Here is a 21777-nt window from a genome sequence, read left to right as displayed (position 1 = left end):
TCTCTGTGAACCAACTTTGGACACTTTTCAACTATGTGTCCTTTACTTCGGCAGATGAGGCATAGCAGCAGCGATTGATGCTGCCCCACCGTCTTCTGTTGTTCACCCCAGGTGTCGGCCCCGTGGGCAGATCTGACGCTGCCTTGAGCTCGGGGCGGTTCGGGCGTTTTTTCGAAAATCTGTCAGCTGCGAAATTGTTCGATCTATTTCCCGCCTATTAAACGGGCTCAAGCACTCCTTAGGATGCATAATGAGTAAATGTCGCACAAAAGGTTGGGATTTGACATTAGGAAAATGATTAAGACGAAGAGTGACATAATTATAAAAAACGATGCACCGGTGACAGGAAAGAAATCGGACACGGTAAATTGCTTTTTTTAAGCCTGACGAAGCATGTTGCGGAGTAAACGTACATACAAAACACAAAGTTATTAAACATTATCCTTCAATTCTTTTATAAATATATTACTCACATTTCCTCCTCGCTTTTTGACTACGGTCGAAAACGTCGAAGAGCACTTCTGCAGCAGGCACGGACCTCTGCTTCAGGTGAATTCGCCCAAGCTGTTTATAGGGCTTCCTTGAGATAGGAACACTCTTAAAAAAACTGTTCCCCTCAGTCTTCTCTCCAGATTTGACTAGATGGCAAAGTCCATTGGGTTCAAATTCCTTGCTCAAGAACGAGACAAGATTTTCCTCGCACCACTCTTGTGTTTTCACCCAAATAGTCATTGATATGATTTCTAAAACAAATTGGCCAATGAGAAAGCAGCATATTTTCTGGTGCCAAATTTATATTTGGTCTCAATAACAACGGTTTGAGAAAGTGTTGAAAGGCGGCACAGTTCCCCAGAAGATATTAGTTTGAATCTCGCCTTTGCAAGACATCCTTATAAAAATGTGAAATGTGGTGGATGATTAGAGAAGTTTTCTCTCATGTGAGAGGTCGCTGATTTGATTCTCCTTCCTGAACTTTCTCAAGGAGACTTCTGTTCCATAATATAGCTAAAATTAAGAGAAAAATAGAAGCTTTTGACAATTGGAAGTTGTGGTGCTTGCTAAAAGTGTCTGTCGGCCAATGATGGTAGTTGACCAATAGACTGATTTATTATAGGGAAAAACATAGTTGCGTTGCTGCAGTATCTTCATCCAACGGCAAGCAGCAGCATCTCAAGCAAAATGTCAGGTCACAGGTACAGTTCAAGCTAAATCAAGCTGTAGGCTCAGGTAATTGACAATTCAGATAGGAATAGAGGGAAACGTATTGAAAAGTAAAATTAGTCAGAAAATGTTGGTTTGGTGCAACCAACTTCTTGAAAGACGAGACAGTTCTAGCCATACGAGCACTTAGGGCAAGAGCGTTTCACGGATCCACGGTCCGCACGAAGAAAGAATTCGACCGAGAAGACGATTTTGCGAAAGTGTTACGATCCTCTCGCTCCACCACACACCTGGTTATCCCTTCCGGATATTGTACGGTAGTTTCAAGTTATACGCTTGTGCCACCTTTTAACAGAGGGAAAACATTTGCACGCCTCCATTCCAAAGGCACCTTCACAGACCCAAAGGCACCTCCCCAGACAAATGATCGTCCTCTTCTGTGTGGTCCCGTGGGTTTCAGTGCTCTATTAATCTCCTTGAATCTTTTCAAAGAAGAATGAAAAGGCTGGCAACAGAAAGTGTGGGTCAGGGGCATCTAGATAGCTTACATTTTTGGTGTCGTCCATCGTTGGAGCCGAGAAGAATTGGAGCACATTTGACTGATATTTTAAGATATTCACTTTTATCAAAATTATTTTTTCAAAATTATTCAATCAACAAATGCTAGTCAGAAATCTCTATTCTGTGAATGGTATCCTCCTCTCTTTCATTAACGTTTCCATTAGCGCCACTAGGTGCGTTCTTGAGCCAGAAAACCGCAAGCCCTTTTCTAGGACCTCATCATGACTCACATTCCTTTTTCATTGGGGTGGTGGATCATTGGAACGCTCTCCCCCTGGTGATTCGGATATCAAAAACTCCTATTGCGTTCAAGAAATTGATTGCTACCAAGTGCACTTGATGTATTTTTTTGCCATTTACGAATGTCTTTTGGGGAAAACAATAATCTACTACTTCTCCTACTTTATTATCTCCACCTTAACTTTCATTTCTCTTTTTTCTATCTCCTCTTTTGTTACAGTAGTCAATCGTACACATTGTGTGTTTGAGGGGCTTTAAACATAAACAACCAAACAAAGACCAACCCTACATTCAAGGACTATCCCGGTCTGCCAACTCAAATTCGTTGGTAGACAAAATTTCATAAAAACGATTAAATTGTAATAGATGAGCGAATTATAACCTTTCATTTAAATAGTGCTGAGGATTTCATTCCCTAAACCAGGCTTTGAGCTTTGAATGATATTTTTGCTTTGATATGCTACATTATCACTTCTGCATTCATTTTGTCTCATCAAATTTGGTACAATTTGACTGCTTTTGCCTTCGTGTTTGGTCAGGGTCTCGCACTACGTGTCGTTGCTGGATTATTGCAAAGAGACAAAAACATTCTTTGAGGGGCTTGGTTTTTCACGGGCTTTTCTAGCCGCTACAGGGAATGTAATCAGTACTTTTAGGATGAAAGGTTATAATTCGTCTATTTATTACCTTGCCTTGTTATGATATTTTGTCCACCAACGAATTTGAGTTGGCAGACCGAGCTAGTCCTTGAGATGGATGCTTTTGAAGACGTACAGTATCACATACCTTTTCAACTGCGCTACAACCATCTCCCTTTTTTTTTATTAATTTGATGTTCATTTATTCTTCTGACTTTCAAGATTAACTCAGAAATATTTAGTATATGGACGGAGTTGTATATCAAGGAGATCATTATTTAATTAAAAACATTTTAATGTACAATGCAGTACGGACAATCTTGTTTTTTTTTCATACTGGAGTTAATGTCTTGATTCAACGCAATGGCCTAAGTTGGCGGTGAGCGGAAATCCGTGTCGTTTCCTCTCTATAGAGTCCCTGATCCACCATGAATTCAACCAACTCATTCGACAGGGTTAAGAGTGTCTTTCGTAATTAGAATTGAATTAGTATGGTATTTCTCAATAAATTGTACTTGACACACTGATCTTTCGCATGCTGCCAGTCTCGAGTTGGACTAAAGCACCTCAAAAAAGAAGGTACTACCGTGTTCAACACCTTACATTGTTAAGTAATTATTTATAAAAAATCTTTATTGCGAGTTTCAATCTCATTGGATTATTATTTGACAGAGTTTTTCAATATATGGAAAGGGAAAAAAGCCAAGCCAAGGCAATCACAAATCAACCTCTGAGAGAAGAGGAACTCAGAACAACCCTCGAAGGGAAAGGAATTGGAAGTCAGGAAGCATTACCACCATTAGCAGAGCAAACTATACGGAGGAAGTGATCAAGATTGTCGTATCTACCCCGTGGAGGAAGAAATGATAACCTTTTGGGAGCTAAGTAGACACTGTTCCCGGATTTGCATAGTGTTGAATCCCAGATCCCTGTAGAACCCATTTGCTCCCTTATCGCCATACCTAACCCATCCAAACCTCCTTCCCCAGGCCAACTGGCTGAGACATTAAGTAATTCGAAAGTGTGAAGGTTGGTTAATGAAATAGAAAACTTCAAAGAAGAACTGAACATTCTTGAAGAAGTAGAACGGGGTAGAAAATATATGTTGCTTAGACTTGGAGAGTGACCCCAAGTTGCAAGCCAAGTGAAACTCAACTTTCACATCCCAGTAACGAGTCAGACAACTGAAAACGAGTTGTACTCATGGGGAGTAAAAGTTGCGGGTAGCAACTTGTCTCCATAGTCACATTTGTACATTGCATGCCCTAGTGAAGGTAAAAAAACCGGAGACCTGAAGATAGGTCTGAGAAACTAAGCCCATTTGGTGCTCTTCATCTGTAAGAGCCATCAAGGTAATTACGCCTAGTGCTTGGGTTAAGGGTACTCCAGGGTTTCGTTCACTATGGGAATCAATAGTTAGGATTTTCGACTCTAGCTAGTTGTGGACGGAACAGCAAGGAATATTAGGGAGAAGAGTGTTTATAGGAATAGGGGTGGACAATCGGCTAAACCAAAGAAGAAGATCAGTCAGTTGATGTTTTCTAACTTAATTTTGCCAAGGTCTTTGATAAAGTCGATCATGGCCTTTTATTGAAAAGACTTCATGATATTGGGATCCAAGGCAAGGTTCTCAATTGGATAAGACGCTTCATTCATGATAAGAAGAATATATTTAAGGTCGAAGAATCTCTTAGTGACATTCATGATGTCAAATCAGGTGCTCCCCAGGGCTCCACCTTAGGGCCCTTCCTTTCTTTAATATTTGTTGGCCTGCTTCAAAAGCTTAGTATTACTGCCAGTCTCTCTTCTTATGCTGACGATACAAAGTTAGTTTCTGGTAGGAATGGCCAATTTTCCACTGGCCTTGCAAAGGACCTAGAAAGAATCTACTCTTGGGTTACTGAGAGTAATATGGCTCTGAACGGAATGAAATTCGGGTCAACTCCTTTGAATAAATACTCCACTCGTAGATAATGGAGGTAAAGATATTGAGCAAGCCTCATCTATGAAAGGAAAGATCTAGGTGTAGTCCTCCAAAATAATGGAAAGTTCGATGAGCATATCCAGTTGAAGGTGGGTAATGCTTTTCAAATCTGTGGTTGGATATATCGCACGTTTAAGTCCAGAGATAGCTAGCATCACGATGCTAACTCTGTACAAGTCGATTGTCCAGCCACATCTTGAATACGCCTCACCCATTTGGGCTCCAATGAGTTCAGCAGGTTTGCAAAAGGTCGAATAAGTCCAAAGACGTTTCACTAGGAACATCACAGGAATGAGAGAGCTCTCGTTTTGGGAGAGACTAGAAAAGTTGGGACTGTGGTGTTCAAAGAAGGTCTTCAAAAGCATTCATGAGCTTTGCCCCAACCCAGGATTTAGGGTCAATCTAGTGACCGCAGAGGCTTAATGTGCGTTTTGACAGCACCCTCAAGCCCTCGAGAATCCAGGCTAGTTCGAACAATGAAGTCTACTTCTCTTCTTTCTTGGTCTCCTTCATTGTTTAGTTTGCTTCCCGCTAATATTCGTAGGGAATCCATAGGCCTTGTTGATCATTTTGCATCCTTCAAGTCAGACTTGGACAAGATTTTAGATAGCATTCCAGATCAACCCTACATTCAAGGGCTACATTCATTGGTGGACGAAATATCATATAAAGATTGAAAGGTGAAAAATAGACGAATTATAACCTTTCATTTTAATAGTACTGGTGATTACATTCCCTGTAGCGGCTAGAAAAGCCCGTGAAAAAAAAAATCCGCACAAGGTGCGTGTTGCAACACTTTCATGAAAAAATAGGATTTAACCTGCAAACATTAACCGCTTTTGTCTTCCCCGGATTAAGTTTTCGTTACACGAAATTGGAACTGTTTCATGTTATTTATCTGACGAAAAGATCAACATACATTTTTTACTTTTGCTACTTCGTATGAGCGTTTATGTTCGTGCTTTCCAGTAACAATTTTGCACCAATTCTTCTTTTTGAAGCACTCTATTGGCTGAAACATATGAGCAATCCTTGAATGTTTCATTTAAGTCAGTGATGATTGTTCAAAACTAGCAAAATAGCTTGTGCTTCCACGCCCTCCCATGTTGACCAATCATAATTAAACAGATTGGCGTCGAAACGAGAATGACTTCATCCAACTATCCTCCGTGGGCGACAAGAAATTCGTTGAATATAAATTTATTTCCTTAATAGATAAATCGAGGGGACCTTGCTCTTTGCTACAAACCTCTTGACATTAGAATTCATGAGCCTCATGCGAACACTTGCGGTGGCCTCAAATACACACACTTGTGCATTAGGGAATTCCCGTGTTCAACCTGACCTGAGAGCTTTCTTTTGCTGAATCTCGCCCGGGATTTCTCAAAAGGTTGCCACGAAATTCAGTTGTTGTTTTTCGTTCTCCTGCTGCTTTGCTGGTGCTAAAGTATGAGCAAGAGCACCCTTGAAAGACCAATGCAAGGCCAGGGGCCGTCTTCCTCCGTTTTTACTGTCTAAAACCATTAGTCTTCTTAATAACGCTTAGGAGGAACGACGAAGGTCATTTGAAACTTGAACGGGACAGGTTCAGACTTAGGGGCAAGATAACCTTGGGTGTCAGGGGTTTAGTGCGTGAGAGTAAGTTCCAAAATCGAGCGAGCTCTCGCCTGAATTTGTTGACACCGGGAGAAAGGTTGTTGAATGTTGAAAATGTGCATGAGTAAAGTAAAGCCCAAAGTCCCAAAAGCCATGTTTGAGGTGAAAACGTTTAGGAATAAACCTTGGATATAGCCTAATTAAAAGCTTGAGGTTTAATGAAAGATCTGAGTCGGTTCATACGCCTCCTCAGCGTGCAGTATTTGTATCCAAGTCATAACGCAAGATTATCCAAGCAAAGTGAAATGTCTTCAGATCCGATTTAATCCCAGGACAGTCGAAGCCACCGTTGACAAGCATCAAATAATTCTGATCTTCAAATGCCAGGTGCTCGTAATTCCCACCAAAATTAATTGTTTATGGGATATATTAGACGGCCTCATGTTAATGATTAAGAATAACCGTCACACTCTGAATGATTATTTGTCATCAACATGTTTCGGACCACCGTGTTGTCGTTCGACCAGAAATCCGCAAGGACAATCAACTTCCAAATAGTGTGTTTAGTGTAGGTGTGTGTGTGTGTGTCTGGATCCTTATGAATGTGCGTGCGTGAGCGCAACGTGTGTGTGTGTGTGTGTGTGTGTATCTTTCTTCGCAGTTCGACCCTCAGGTGTGTATGCTCACTGTTAGGGAGCGGGCCAGATTCGGTCCACTCAACGTCAAAAAGGCTCCTTGTCCGGTCTTGCTATTTGATAGGGTGAGGTGTGTATGTCAGTGTGTGTGGACGAGCCGAGAGGAAGGAAGGAAATTAGGCGGCTTTGTCAAGGATGAATCGCTTCCGTCGTTCTTCCTCGCTCTTCTTCATGAAGAGCGCGGGGCAGGGAGGGGTGTCGTCGTCAGTCGAAAGAAAGACGGACCTTTGGTGGCTCGTGTCATGACCACCAAACAGAGGACAAGAGAGGCTAGTGAGAGCGACGACGAGACTGTTCCACATAGCTTGTAAGCCGTCTGCCATAATTTGGACCGGTCTTGGACCACCCAACCATTGTCATCACCAGAGCCTGGCAATAAAATAATCACAAGCCATGAGTGCGTGACCACGGCTTTGCAAACTGAGCTTTTATGGACTGATTGCTCAGGAGGAAAAACATGAATATCTTTAGGCACTCGCTTCAGAGCTCTGGCCTTCGTTCTAGAACTCCGTTCTTTGAAGCACCGGTGAGATCTTGTTTGCGTCCATCCATTCAACGATGAAGCCAATGTATCCTCATTTGTGTCCTTTGTCCGTTAAGGGCCTTGAGTGTCAGTAATGTGATAGTGTTCCCTGTATGTGTGCGTGAAGGAAACTTCCTTCCCCGGATCTCATGAACATGTGTGCCCAGACACCTTTCAGAAACACCGTCCAGAATCACATTGTAAAACATTGTGAGTATCCTACCGATAGATACTCTTGTCAATGCGGATAATTGTTAATGTTGAGGGCTAATCAAAAGCTGCGACAACCTTCAATGTTCCCTGTCTGTCGGGCGAGACACCCTTTACGTTGTGGATATGCCATGGTTAAATGTGGAGCTGACTGATGAGAGCTTAAAGATGCAAATCAGACAACATGAGAAAGAGTCCTATATCAATGTCATTGAAAAAGTCCACGGCAATGTCTTGGAAGATATCGTGGATGCTTTGGAGGGGGAGTTTGTGGACTCTGAAATTAGAGATATCATCCACTTTCTCATGCCCACTCAGATGAAGAACCTCTCGTTCCTGGACACCTTAGGTAAAAGATACTTCATAACGCTTACATTGCAAAGAACCTGGTTTCCTTAAGTTCCTTTTCTATGGAATGAGTGCTTTTTAGAAACAATTATGTCCGACAAATATCAATAATGTCATCAATATGAATATCCTAATCTTTTTTTTCGTACGGTCAAGCCGTTATCAGGTTTTGATTTCCCCTTTGAGGATTTGTCTTAGCAGCAACTACAGTATTGTACTCGTATCTACACATGAAAGACTGAAGGGTGAAGGATTCAAGCTGCGGTTCCCTCTCTTGACCGAACGTGGTTGTGCTTTACCCAGCTTTTTTTAAAATAAGTTTTTCTTTTCATTATCCTCAATAACATTCTACTTATCATTGACATTGACATTTTCCTAGGATAAAATATTTAACTGATTACAGTTCAAGAACGACGAGTGATTTGGCCCAAAGAGAAGAGCAAGTTCTTCACCTATCCCTGCCTGACATTGTGCTGTTGCAAGTATGACCACAAGAGAGGCGTGATCGTTTATGCGTCAATTATGACCCTCTTGTGCGTAAGCTTCATCGTTGCATTGGCCGTGTTTCAATCCGAAATTCCGAAATTGGAGGATCATTTTTCTTTCACACTGCCGAACCATTTTAATGGGCTGATTTTCGTTGTCTTGGGATTGAATGCCGTTCTCCATGGAACTCTTATTGTGGGAGCTTGGAGACATAGTTGCTTGTGGATTGCTCCTTGGCTTACGATCTTTGGGGCTGAGACGCTCTTGCTTCTGGGAATGAGCGTTAGATACTCCTTGGCATCGTTCTTGGATGCCGATTATGAGCTGCTGGTCGTGGCCTCCATCGGATTAGTACTATGGGGTAAGCATCCGAAAAGGAATTAAGAATTTACTTTTGCAACTGATGGGTCCAGCTTACAGTATTTCAAAAGCATAAAAACTTCAGTGCGCGTCACTTTACCATTAGAACTTCGTTCAAAACAGCTTACCTCGCTGGGGCAACAACCAATTAAATTTTAGCGATTGTGCAATGTTAGGGCATTTTTAAGTGAATGGCTGATCTCCGACTATTTATTGAATTATGGGAGAGGTTAATCATTAATCATAGATTATCATATGTCATTTATTTTGTGAAGAATTTTTGACCCAGTTGTTCGATCCACCTGACAAATTGGACAATGTAATTGTAGCTTCGTTGATAGAAAAGTGCAAGGAAATTGCACCAATTCCCAATCTTAGCCTCCTCGTCCATTCTGTACATTCCAGTGTTTATGTATGAGCGAGTCTGATCTTGCATTTCAGGGTTTACCTGTTACTTCTGGTTTGTGGTGGCTGCCCTCTCGATTCGATACTACAATTTCATGTTCTCAGACGAATATTACGGCATCCCAAAGCCAAGTCCTGGATCGTCGGCCACTCAACCCTCCAACACAATTGAAATGACCCCCAGATGACTAGAGACATGCGGTTCCAGGGGAAGATGTTCCGAACACTGGGTTTAAATCTCGTCCTCTTTCATCCATCCTATTCTTTCTGGTGCTCTGATGTTCTTTTCTTCAGTTTCAAACCAAATAATAAGTATTGTTAAGTGCCTCAGCTACCCCAAGTGCCTCTAGCGTATTAGCCAATCCTTCATTCTCGCGTGTATTTCCACCATGAGAACTATCATAACAAATACATAAGCCTGTTCTGCTCGATTTGAATTCCTTTGTATCATTTCTTGACACCATAAAGGAAAATATGTACCTTAAAATACCTAATTTAGAGAACATTGCGAAACTAAATTATTTCAACCTCTTCATTGCGACACTTGGTCATGCTGAAGCGAAAGTTAATGGAGCTTCTAAACTTTTATTGATCAACCAGAGAGAGACAGGAATCCACCCAGAAATAGGGCGACGCAGGAGCGCAACAGCTGAGTAGCCAATACTTTCTATCTGATCAGATAAACTATTCCATAAACCATGAGATGGTCGCCACACCTCCCCCCCTGGATCAAACCAAAGTAAATCGCAAAGGTGGGGAGCTTAACCGTCCACTTCGCAACCGAGTTGGATTTGAAGTCGATGATCTGATGGGCTTTGTTTGATCCGAGAATGAGGCAGAGGAAGCAAAATCTAGAGCTGGAGCGGCTACTACAGCAGGTTTCAGGCGGTCCACGGAAACGGTTTGTTTTTTGTTATTGACCATGATATTGAAACACTTTGACCCAGAAGAAAGAACTCTATATGGTCCACGATAGTTGGGAGACAAAGGTTTCCGATAACCACTTTGACGCAAGTAAACCCAAGCGGCGCTTGACAGAGATTTTGGGACAAATGAACGAGGAGTGCCGTGAAATGAAGTGGGTGTAGGGAGGAAATTATCCAAAATTGACGACCAAGCACGTCGAATATCCGGGACAGCAATATCTTCGGTTGGGCTAACCAATTGACCAGGAATAACCAAAGCTTCACCCAAGACCAATTCGGCAGGAGAGCATCCAAGGTCTAATTTGACTGAAGAGTGAAGTCCCAACATCACCCAAGGAAGTTGATCATACCAATTATTGTCTTGGAGACGTGAAGAAAGAGCATACTTTAGTTGACGGTGGAGCCTCTCGACAAGGCCATTAGACTGGGGATGGAACGAAGTGGTTGGTTGCAAAGAAACATTCAGGATTTTTGACAAACCTGACCAGAGTGCAGAAGAAAATTGGGCACCTCTGTCCGAAGTAATGACGCGTGGGATTCCGAAGCGTGATATCCACCCAAAGAGTAATGCCCTCACACAAGAAACAGTAATGATGTCTTGTAAGGGTACCTCAGACCAACGGGATGTTCGGTCAATGATTGTAAAGAGATATTGGAACCCTTGGGATGGAGGCAGAGGGCCGACTATATCTACATGGATATGTTCAAAACGTCCCGTAGGCATCGGAATATGTGCTACTGGTGAACGAGTATGGGTTTGAACCTTCGTAATTTGATAGGAATGGCATGAGCATCCTTGACACATGACACATCCTTCTTAAGGTTATGCCACACAAAACGATCCGCTATTAATTTTTGGGTGGCTCTGATTCCTGGATGACTCAATCCATGCACAGTGTCAAATACTTGACGACGAAAATCCAAAGGTAGTATGGGTCTTGGACGAGTCTGGGAAACATCGCATAGAACGGTGATGTTGTGAGAAAAATACACGTCCTTAACTACCAAACCGGTTATGGCGGTCCGATAAGTTTGAATGTCCTGATCGCACGATTGAGCTTTGGCTAAGGCAACAACATCGACATCACCCACGAAAACGGCACCAAGCGTAATTCGTGAAAGAGCATCGGCAACAACATTGTTCTTTCCTTCGATATGCTTGATTTGAACCGAAAATTCGGAAATAAAAGCAAGTTGACGTTGCTGTCGGACAAGGAGTGAATCCGTAATTTTCGAAAGAGCACTAGTCAAAGGCCTCTGATCAGTGTAAATGGTGAAACTTTGACCTTCTAAAGCATGTCTGAAATGTCGAAGACCCAGGTAGATTGATAGGAGTTCTTTGTCGTAGGTGCTATAATTCAACTCCGCCTTCCTCAACTTCCGGCTGAAGAATGACAATGGTTGCCACAAATTGTCCTTAAACTGTTCTAAGACTGCACCTACGGCAACTCCGGAAGCATCAGTTGTCAATGCAAGTGGGGTGGTGAAATCTCGATGAACCAACAACGTGGCCTGACACAAGGCTGATTTGGACTGAAGAAAAGCCGTCTCCATACAGGGTGTCCAAACCAAAACAGATCTCCCAGTTGTGGCATGATGTAATGGTGCTAGAATCTGCGCCATATGAGGAACAAAACGATGGTAAAGCGTCACCATACCGAGAAATCTTCTGAGTTGTTCTATATTGGAAGGTTTGGGAAACCTCTCAATGGCCGAGATTTTATCAGGCAAGGGATGAAGTCCACCATTTGAGACTTGATGTCCCAAAAATTCCAGATGAGACTGAGCGAAAAGGCACTTTTTTTTCATTAAGGAGCAAGCCATTAGCGCTTAATAAGGTCAAAACCTGCTTGAGATGAGAGACATGATCGGACATGGAGGGACTTGCAACCAAAATGTCGTCAAGATAGACGAAAACAAAATCCAGTTCACCCAAAATTGAATCCTGGAGGCTGATCGAGTCAGACTAGCAACCTATTTTAGTAACCCTGACATGTAAGCTGTTTTTAGATGAGTTATGAATAAAGAATCGACGTTCAGCCACGTGTTCGTAAAGGTCTCTCCAATGATCTCTCTCTAACAAGGAAGATATAAGCGATCCAAATAGTGGAGGCGCGTGCAAATCCATAAAACGTTGGAACGCTTGTGCGACGTTTCGCAGTCCAAAAACAAAGGGCATCCGTGTATACTCAAAGAGTCCAAAAGGTGTCGCCACGGCTGTTTTTGCAATATCTTCTGAATTCATAGGAATCTGGTTATAACCCCGGATCAAATCCATTTTAGAAAACAAATGGGATCCGGATAAATTGGCGGAAAAATCTTGAATATTTGGGAGTGGATAGCTATCCGGGACAGTCATGTTATTAAGCCTTCTATAATCACCCACTATTCTCCAAGAACCATCCGACTTTCGAACCATATGCATGGGTGTCGACCAAGGACCATTATAACGACGACAGATCCCAAGCTTCATCATTTTGGAGTATTCGGCTTTAGCATCTCGGAGTTTGATGGGATCCAACCGACGAGGACGACACTTTAACGGTGGACCAGTCGTATTAATATAATGATAGACATCGTGTTTGGGTAAGGCGGTGAAGGACGAAGCATTGAATACTGCGTTATAGTCTGAAAGTAGTATTTGGATGGGATGAGGAGTCGAGAATGATGTTTCATTAATAGTAGGGGAGCGCAGAAGAGGAATTGGGACTCTCTATATGTCGCTTGAGATTAATGAATCGTGCAGATTGACAACAAACCGATGAGAAGCCAAGAAATCTGCGCCGATGATTGGAAAACAAACCTCGGCCACAGTGAAAGTCCATGAAAAATGTAGCGTCTTGGTGGCCGTCCCAAATGTGCAGATGGACGTAGAATTCGCTGCAGATAAAGATGGGCCGAACGGTTGACAGCGATCTTTCTGAGAAACAGGGAGCAAGGAAATTGGTGCACCAGTATCCACTAGAAAACGATGAGACGATTCCTTTTCAATTAAAAAGAAAAGAGGTCGTAGGGGTTTGGAGAAGGTCGCCACTGGCCCTATTGACGACCTTCCCGCAAGTTTCCCGACTTCTGCGATTTATATTCGCAAGGAGGAATGCACTTGTGAGCTTTCACACCAAATTTGGCATAAAAATAACGCAACTTCCCATAAGCTTGTAGGGACGAAGATCCCCTAACTGCATTAACGGGCGAGGTCCAAACAGCCGAATGAGAAGGAAGATTCTGAGTCTTGGTGAAATGAAATTGATCCGCACGCTCGGCCATTTTTCGGCAATCCGAAATATTAGATGCGACCAAATGACATCTGAGATCCTCGGGCATGTGCTCAAAAAATAATTGCTTGAATAAGATATCTGGTTGATGGGGACCAAGCAGCGATAGCATTTGATCCATCAAAGCTGAAGGTTTTCGATCCCCTAAGCCGGGAAGATGAAGCAATTGAGATGCACGCTAAGAATCATTCAAAGCAAATGAAGAAAGAAGGCGTGTTTTCAAGGTGGAATATTAGTCGATTTTGGGAGGGTTTTCGAGAATATCCAAAACCCTGTCCGCCGTATCTTCGTCTAATGAAGCCACAACATGATAGTATTTCGTGTCGTCTTGGGAAATGCCTCGCAATATGAATTGGGCCTCTGCTTGCGAAAACCAAACTTGACACTTGTGAGGCCAAAACGGGGAAAGTTTCACCGTAACCGCACCGACGGCAGAGACAGACAAATCTGAGTCGGTAGGCATGATCAGAAACGCGGGGTCACCAATTGAAGCGAAAGTTAATGGAGCTTCTAAACTTTTATTGATCAACCAGACAGACACAGGAATCCACGCAGAAATAGGGCGACGCAGGAGCGCAACAGCTGAGTAGCCAATACTTTCTATCTGATCAGATAAACCATTCCATAAACCATGAGATGGTCGCCACAAGGCTTTGCATGCAAAGTCTTTGTAATAAAAGAATCAACTGAAAGGTTACACAAATAGCTAGTACAGGCACTACAATATTGATAAGCTATTTTTGAACACCATGACTTGTACCAAGCAATTTCGATATTACAAAGACAAAAAGAAACAAGTTCTAGAAAATGCTTTTGTGTTTTACTTTAATTTTATATTTAAAGGCATTTGAAAATTAAAAATGAATAATTGAAGCATTTTTTTAGATACACCTCGTGAAGGCTCTTTATTGAAATTCAATTGAACTGTTAGCAATATTTTATCCACTATACAGAGATGTACACTATGTAGAGACGTGTTAAGTACCGGATCGGATTTCAGCTATGTGAGCTAGCCAGGCTGCGCCACAATCGCGGCAAGAACTACCATGATTTTAGCACATCCAGTGCCTTCAAATATTCATTGACAAAATTGTTCTCGGTCTTAGGGCTACGTTCGAACAACTACTTTAAACCATTTAAGTCCAAAATTAATTTGCTAAAGATAACATTACATGGCAAATGACCAAAATATCCAAAAGAACAAAAAAATATGTGGTGCAAACACTTTGTCATCAGTAAGAAGTGTGGTGACACTTACTTCATGGTAGTACCAGAGGGCGCATTAGTATGAAATCTCATAGATTTACACTTCCCTGTATGTAGTTCTTGCGTTTGATTGCATTTCCATAGCGTGTAGATATAAAAACACATCCTGATAATCTGTCAAATTATCGAAAATGTATGTTTGTGAATAAATAGGTTCATAATTTTCCTGTTTCATGTTCATAATTTGGACAAATGCTATTCAAAAATCTCTACTTCACCTGACCATGTTGGTATCTGTTATGTGGAAATACGTGCATGTTAAGCCAAATTTTAGACCTAATAAGGAAGATGTACTCTTAGATTGTTTCAACTTAATGAGTAGTTTTTGAAGTTTTGAACGCTAATGTTTTATTTAAAAAGGTATAGTAATATTAAAACTATCAAAGGTTTCTAAATATAGCTTAAGTTAATTATTAGAGCATGGAAAAAGTGCATCATCAGAAGTATCACATTAATTTGCAATGAGATATTGAAAGCTTACATGCACGTTTTCCTAAAAAGGTAGTATTTTATAACCTTCAAAAACTCCAATAGCATGTTATTTGGCAAAAAAGCTCTGGATGTGTTGTTTAAAAATGAGCAAAGTATTGGACTTATATTATCGTGGTGAAGTGGTTAGTGCAGATTCCTAAAATGGGAGACGTCCCCGGTTCGATTCTCCTCCAAGTATTTCTCAAGGAAACTTTCAGACGCTAACCATGTCCACAGACGGAGAACAAAAACTGATATGAACACAATATAAGGCGCAAAATATAAGGATGATGTGATGGCTGGCTTGGCCGGCCAAGCGAGGCCTCATCATTTGAACTAGTCTCCTCCAACACCTTTTTACATTGGCACTTTGATTTACATGAACCTGATTCTTGCACTAAAGTTCTGGCTCAAGTTCACAATCATATTTACTGTTTCCAAACAGATTTTTGTAACAGATTTTGGTACTATATTTGCGTGATTATGAAAACTAAAGGCCAAAAGCTTCTTTTTGGTGGCCATTCCATGGATAAATGTGCGAAACTACATATGCACTCTACAACTTAACACAAAGTTATAATCCATACCGATGAAGCAAATTATTATCCACCCTCTTCCTTTTAGACTACCCTGATACTTTTCAAGAATCACCATCTTTGTTACTTTCAAAGTAGCAAGACCAAGTCAGCCACAATCCAACTGAGCAGACTACTAAAAAGGTTATTTAACGAATAGGAGAGTTAGAGGTAGTGTGTTGAGTTGAAGAAAACATGTTCAGTTTCATACATCAGTAAATAATGGCCAACCAAAAAAGCTTACGAACAGGAAGTGCTTATGGGGCTGTTTGTTAGCCTCATTCATAATTGGGGAAGGGGAAGGGGAAGGGGGAAGGACGACACCGTCCTGATGGGCTTGGTCATCAATTTGTAAGCTGAGCAGCCCAAATAAACCGAACAAAGTTCACCATTTCTGTATGTCACTTTGGGCCCCAATTGATCTGTCTTGGGAGGCCTGCATACTTGAAATCCGGGGTAAATGACACTCCACCAGCGGCAGAAACCAGTCAGGTCTTTCTTGGGAGGTACACGACCTTTGAAATCTCCGAACACTATCACTTTTTACGCGAAATCCCCACTTACATTGATCGTAATTCGCACGCCATTTGCCATGGAGTACGGCAGCAGTGGAGTGGAAAGCTCTCTGAAACCTCGCTAGAAGACGTTTCAGTTTTGCGTTACCGCCTAATCGAGTGCTTAAACATGAAGATGGAATTCATTGAGCACTCTCTCAGCGGAAATGTGTCTCATCAGGACATAGATAACTTCATATATGGATCGATCAAGGGCGCTGCGATCGCATGTTTTCGTCTCAGCTGTCGCAGCTGGAAAAAATGTTTCATTCGTAGTCAAGTTACTTAGGACAACTAAGGTGCACATTTGAATCGTTGACGGCTCGTCCAAATTCAGAGTAGAAACCTCTAATAAGACTCCCTGTCAAGCAGTTGCTCTCGTCCAGCACGCTTCATAAAACGGGTTTGAGTGGTGGAAACACTTAACTGAAACGGAAGGAACAAGCCTGGGTTCAGGCTGACCTCCAGAGGTGTCGGAATTACCTTGTTTACGTATACGCGCAATCATGTCACCCACATTCAAGCACATTGTTGGGAGATTGAAACGAAATTCCGAATGCCTCATCATTGCGTTGCAATTTCGGATACATTTTGTTACACTTTCGAGATTTTCGAGATGCGTTGCTAAACAAGGGCAATCAATAGAGTACATGATTTGCTCCACCAATGTCCAAATCTTTTTTTGACGTGTTACGCCCTAAAAAGCTTTTTTTTTTATTCTACGACTCTTTCTACCTGTATATTTGTCAGATTCAAAAGAAATTAAGATTAAAGAGGAATAACAAACGTTTCATGATAATAATTCAACTTGCCTGAAGCGAGATTTAACGAAATATCTTTGTCCCATTTCCACCACCGTCAGCTGATCTGAAAACATGCTCATGCGGTACAGCTCCTGTTGAACTTAAGCATTCTAGTTATGGTTTTCTATGGATCAGGAGGTAACGCATAAGTCTACAAAACCTCGCTAGAAGATGTTCGATCTTCGACCAAGCTTTCCTCTCCACCACTGACGTTCTCCATGCATTAGCAGGTATGAGAAGTTTGTTGATCGATTGAAAAGTCGGCCTCTCGGTGTTTTGGCGGGAAAGATTTGAAAAAGAGTATTTAGTTACCGCGTTAGTCCAGCTGTCCCTGCCATAGTGTATCAAGTGACGTCACCAACCTGGCAGCTGGAGCCTTTAAAGTGCACATATGTTGGCACCAGAGGCCGGTTCTTTGAATCGCGTCTAAGTCAATTGACACATGAATTAGTCTACGAATTAGTCCACGACCCCACTTTTGCGTTCTATGAATCATGTCTAAATTTGGTCGCGACCAAATCATGCACTAATTCGTTGGCTAAACAAGACATGAACTAGACGGCAAGAATTGACCTTCTAATTCGCCGCTAAACTGAAATGCCAAGAACCATGGCTAATTTCCCTGTGCTGGATTTTCATGCATTTCAAACAGAATTGGAATTGAACATTAAAAACACATTATCATCAATATTATAAAACAAAGTGAAAATCATAAATTAAAAATTTGACTGTTTATGCTTATGCCACATATGTAATTAAAAAATACATTTCCACTTGGCCATCCATATTCCACGAGTTGAATGAATTGGGGGGCCTCTGAGCCACACTGGCCACACTCCAGCGCTTTGGCAAATGGTTAATCTTCCGAATAAGGAAAATGTCAGCGAACTTTTGTGATGAACAACACGACCAAGAAGAATTTGTTCACCGTTTCATGAACAACTGCCCTTGAGTGAGCCAAGGCAAATAGATTGCCTATGAAAACACCTACACAAATTTTGTAAGATGCGGGAGTTACTGAAAAATCACGATTCCAACTAGATAGTGGGCCACAAACCTGTGTGCTATCAAAGCATGGAACAAAACAATGTCGAATATCCCAAGCTTTTTGTAGAATATCTTATAAAATTTCCGTTTTCGGACATACAAACAAGATTTCTTAAAATCTCCATATCAAACAACAATACCTAATTTCGACGGTTTCGGGAAAACATTCCCGTTTCAGCCAATTTTTCCCCAAGTCTGGTCACCCTATGTTAAGATCTTATTTTGATTTAGTATCCTGTTTTTCCCACGAATTTTGCGGGAAAATTCGAAACAGCTCTTGATCCAATAGGTCAGTGACTAATTCACCGCCAACTGAACATGAATTAGCCATGATTCAAAGAATGCGAAAAAGTTCGTGAACTAAGTCACGGCTAACTAACGGTGAACTAGTACATGAATTAGACCCGATTTAAAGAACCGGCCTCAGATTAAACCGCTGGATATGCTGACTAAGGTAATCAGGATCATCAATAGGGCTGGCGTTGACCATGCATCAGATTCGTTGTTTTGGCGAGTCGCGGCTGTTAGGTCGGATAATGGTATTGGCTGGGACACTTCCGGTTGCTCTAGTTGTGATAGTAACTGGTTTAAGTCTTCACTGAGAAGGGGATGGTGAGGTTGGTTGTGGTTGAGGAGTTGGGATAGGTCGAATGGTAGGATTTTGGGGGGTTTAGTTACAACCATCGCGGGGCTGAGCCAATCGTTGAGAGTGGTAGCGATGTAGTGTTCTTTGGCATTGAATGTACATCCATCCAATAGTTGCAGGGTTGTGACTCCTGTTTCGTATTTGACGTCTCTTGACCCGTTCGCACAAGTGATCTGGGCTTCTTCTGAGTGTCTGGTGAACAACAGGAAAATTCGCACGCCAATTTGACGGAGTTCCATTCGTTGGCTCTTGGGTTGGAGTTCGAAAGGACAATGTCGTTGTATTCGACCCGTATCACCATGGTGGGTGGTAGTCGAGGTTTTGGTTAGCACTCTCAAGTACGGACATAAATGGAGCTATCTCAACTTGACGCACGCATTTAGGTCGGACTGATTGAGCTCTTGGTAGAGGGTGCCTTCCTCATGCATCATTAGGTATTGGTTTGAATGGGTGATCCTTAGTTCATGGCCTTGGTTAGTCACTGCGGATTTGGTCTGGACCGTTTTCATTGCAAAAGGGGGACAAATTGTGTCCCTGACCAGACAAACGTCAATAGCGTGGCAACTGGTGTCTTCATTGTGTTGATTAGCAAATTGGGCTACTTCGTAGCGGCTGTACAGCGGGATACGTTGGCATTTAGGCCCAATATAAGCAACAGCTTGCTGTAGATCGGCCATCAGTGGCATCTTCTTCATCGTAGGGGCTCCTAAGATTGCATTAGTACTCGATTACTTCACAATCAGACATAGTGCAATCCATTCGTCTCAAACGGATTCAATCTTGAGGGGAATGTCGGATATTCCCACTACTTGAAGCGGTTGGAGCCCGGTGGCAGTGACCGGAGCGGTTTGCGGCTTGATACTATTGAATTAATTGGATTCGGTTCAAAGACGTCTGTATTCTTCAGAGCTCTTACACACAGTTGTTTAGGAAACGGAAAAAGGAAAGGGGAAGACACCTTACGCATAGATATGCACAGATAGAGATAGATGCGAGTGAAAGATAGATTAGCTATTTCAACACTCCCCCTCACTCGACATCTTGACGGGTCATACCACATAATCGTCTGATCTTGACCAACTTGACTTTTGGCAATCCTTTTGTGAGCATGTCTGCAACCATTTCTTCCATTCGACAATACTTTAATAGAATAGTTCCAAGCTGAACCTGTTCACGGGAGAAGTGAAACCGAATGTCTATGTGCTTTGCACGACCGTGGAACTGAGGGTTCTTGGCTAACCCAATTGAAGCAAGGTTGTCTTCGAAAATCACTGTTGCACTTTCCACACCTTGTCCCATGTTAGTCATAAGGTTTCGTAACCATATGGCCTCTTGTGTAGCACTTGATAATGCCATGTATTCCGCTTCCGCGGTCGACAAGGCAACGGATTGTTGCTTTTGGCACTTCCAAGATACAGGGCCACCAGAGATGTGAAATACATATCCCGACGTTGATCTTCTGTCCACAATGTCTCCGGCCCAGTCGGCATCCGAATATCCGACCAACTGTCCTTCACACGATCGGGAAAACTGGATCCCAAGATCCAAAGTACCCTTCAGATACCTTAAGATCCTTTGGGCAGCCAACCAATGATCCCTGACAGGGTGTGAACAAAACTTCGCCACATTGTTCACAGCAAACGCCAAATCCGGTCTCGTACGCACAGAGGGAAATAGCAGGCTACCAATCAGGGATCGATATCCAGTGGGATCTACTGGGTCTGAGTTTTCCGCAGCCTTCACTAATTTCAATCCTGGATCTGTCGGGGTCTCGGCACCTTTGCAATCGCTCATACCATACTTGTTCAGGAGTTCGTGACCATAGCGAGCCTGGCCCACAAAAATTACTCCAGATTCGCGGTCTTGTTGCACGGTCACACCAAGAAAAGACCGAATCCTTCCCAGATCCTTCACTTGAAATCTTTTGGACAATGATGTTTTGATCTTGGAGATTCGAGTCTCATCACCGCAAACGAGCATAATATCGTCCACGTACACGGCTAATAACATTGGAGACCCCTGTTCCAATAGATAAAGACACGGGTCTTCGGGCATTTGGACTTCTTCATTTGAGTTCGATTTTTCAACCGACACATATCCTTCTCAAAAATTGCAGTCACTCCTCGGTTCGAAGCCTTAGCGATGCTCAACAAATTATACGACAACATGGGTACAAACAGAACATCATGCAGAATACAATTTCGTGGTTGACCATCTACCTCCGTCTCGATCCGGATGCGGCCTTTGCCATGAGCTTCCAGATATCCTCCATCACCAAGCGTGACGCGGACAGGCTTATCAAGATTCTCCAAATCTTCCAAGGCATTCAAATCCTTGCACATGTGGCACGTTGCTCCGGAATCGATGATCCAGCTATCTGTCGGTTCACACCTCACTGATACAATTTGTACCAAGCCAAAATCGTTGCGATCACAGTCTTCTACTGCAGCCTTGTTCGCCTTGACAAGGCGCGAATCCTTCTTGACCATCTTCCGACATTGCCGCTGGTAATGCCCGAACTTGCCACAGTTGTAACATTTGACATCACTTTTCTTTGCCTTGGACATAATCGACTTGGACACGGATGAGAGTCCCTTTTCGTGGTCTGATTGTCCATCCTTCCTTTTCCTTTCTTCATTCAAAAGTCGCTCGATCACCATATTCCACTCTGGCACCTCAGCATGCACTTCCAGAGCGGTAACGAGCATACTGTAATCGGAAGGTAAACTCGCCAACAGATGTACCACACGATCTTCGTCTTCCACAGGGCTGCCAATGACCGATAACTCGTCAAATATCTCGGTCAATTTCTTGACATGGTCCTGGACGTTCCCGTGCTCTTGAAGCTGACACGAGAATAACCTTCTTCTCAGCTCCAACTTGTTGGCCCACGTCTTTTTCTGGAACTGACTCTCCAATAACTTCCAAACAACTCCCGGATCCTCAGGGTCACCAACGAGATACAACAACCGCGGATCAACCGCCAGAACGATGGTCGCAAGGGCTC

At 42.5% G+C, this 21777-nt stretch overlaps 1 protein-coding gene across 2 annotated transcripts; it reads left to right on the top strand.

Moving 5' to 3' along the window:
• The first annotated feature begins 6645 nt into the window (after positions 1-6645).
• Positions 6646-9644, top strand: LOC131882285 (uncharacterized). Of its 2 annotated transcripts, none has more exons than XM_059229385.1 (4): positions 6646-7401; positions 7476-7957; positions 8360-8803; positions 9244-9644. In XM_059229385.1, the coding sequence occupies exons 2-4, from the start codon at positions 7735-7737 to the stop codon at positions 9393-9395; spliced, it is 819 nt and encodes a 272-aa protein (XP_059085368.1). In that variant the 5' UTR covers positions 6646-7401; positions 7476-7734; the 3' UTR covers positions 9396-9644. The 2 variants fall into 2 exon arrangements, with proteins under 2 accessions (XP_059085368.1, XP_059085369.1); XM_059229386.1 differs by having other exon boundaries at positions 6646-7608; positions 7677-7957.
• Positions 9645-21777: the final 12133 nt, after the last annotated feature.

Source organism: Tigriopus californicus, chromosome 6, assembly GCF_007210705.1.
Source record: "Tigriopus californicus strain San Diego chromosome 6, Tcal_SD_v2.1, whole genome shotgun sequence".
Taxonomy (NCBI): Eukaryota; Metazoa; Arthropoda; class Copepoda; order Harpacticoida; family Harpacticidae; genus Tigriopus; species Tigriopus californicus.
Note: the sequence above shows the minus strand (reverse complement) of the source record. Positions and strands in the feature narration are given on the sequence as shown.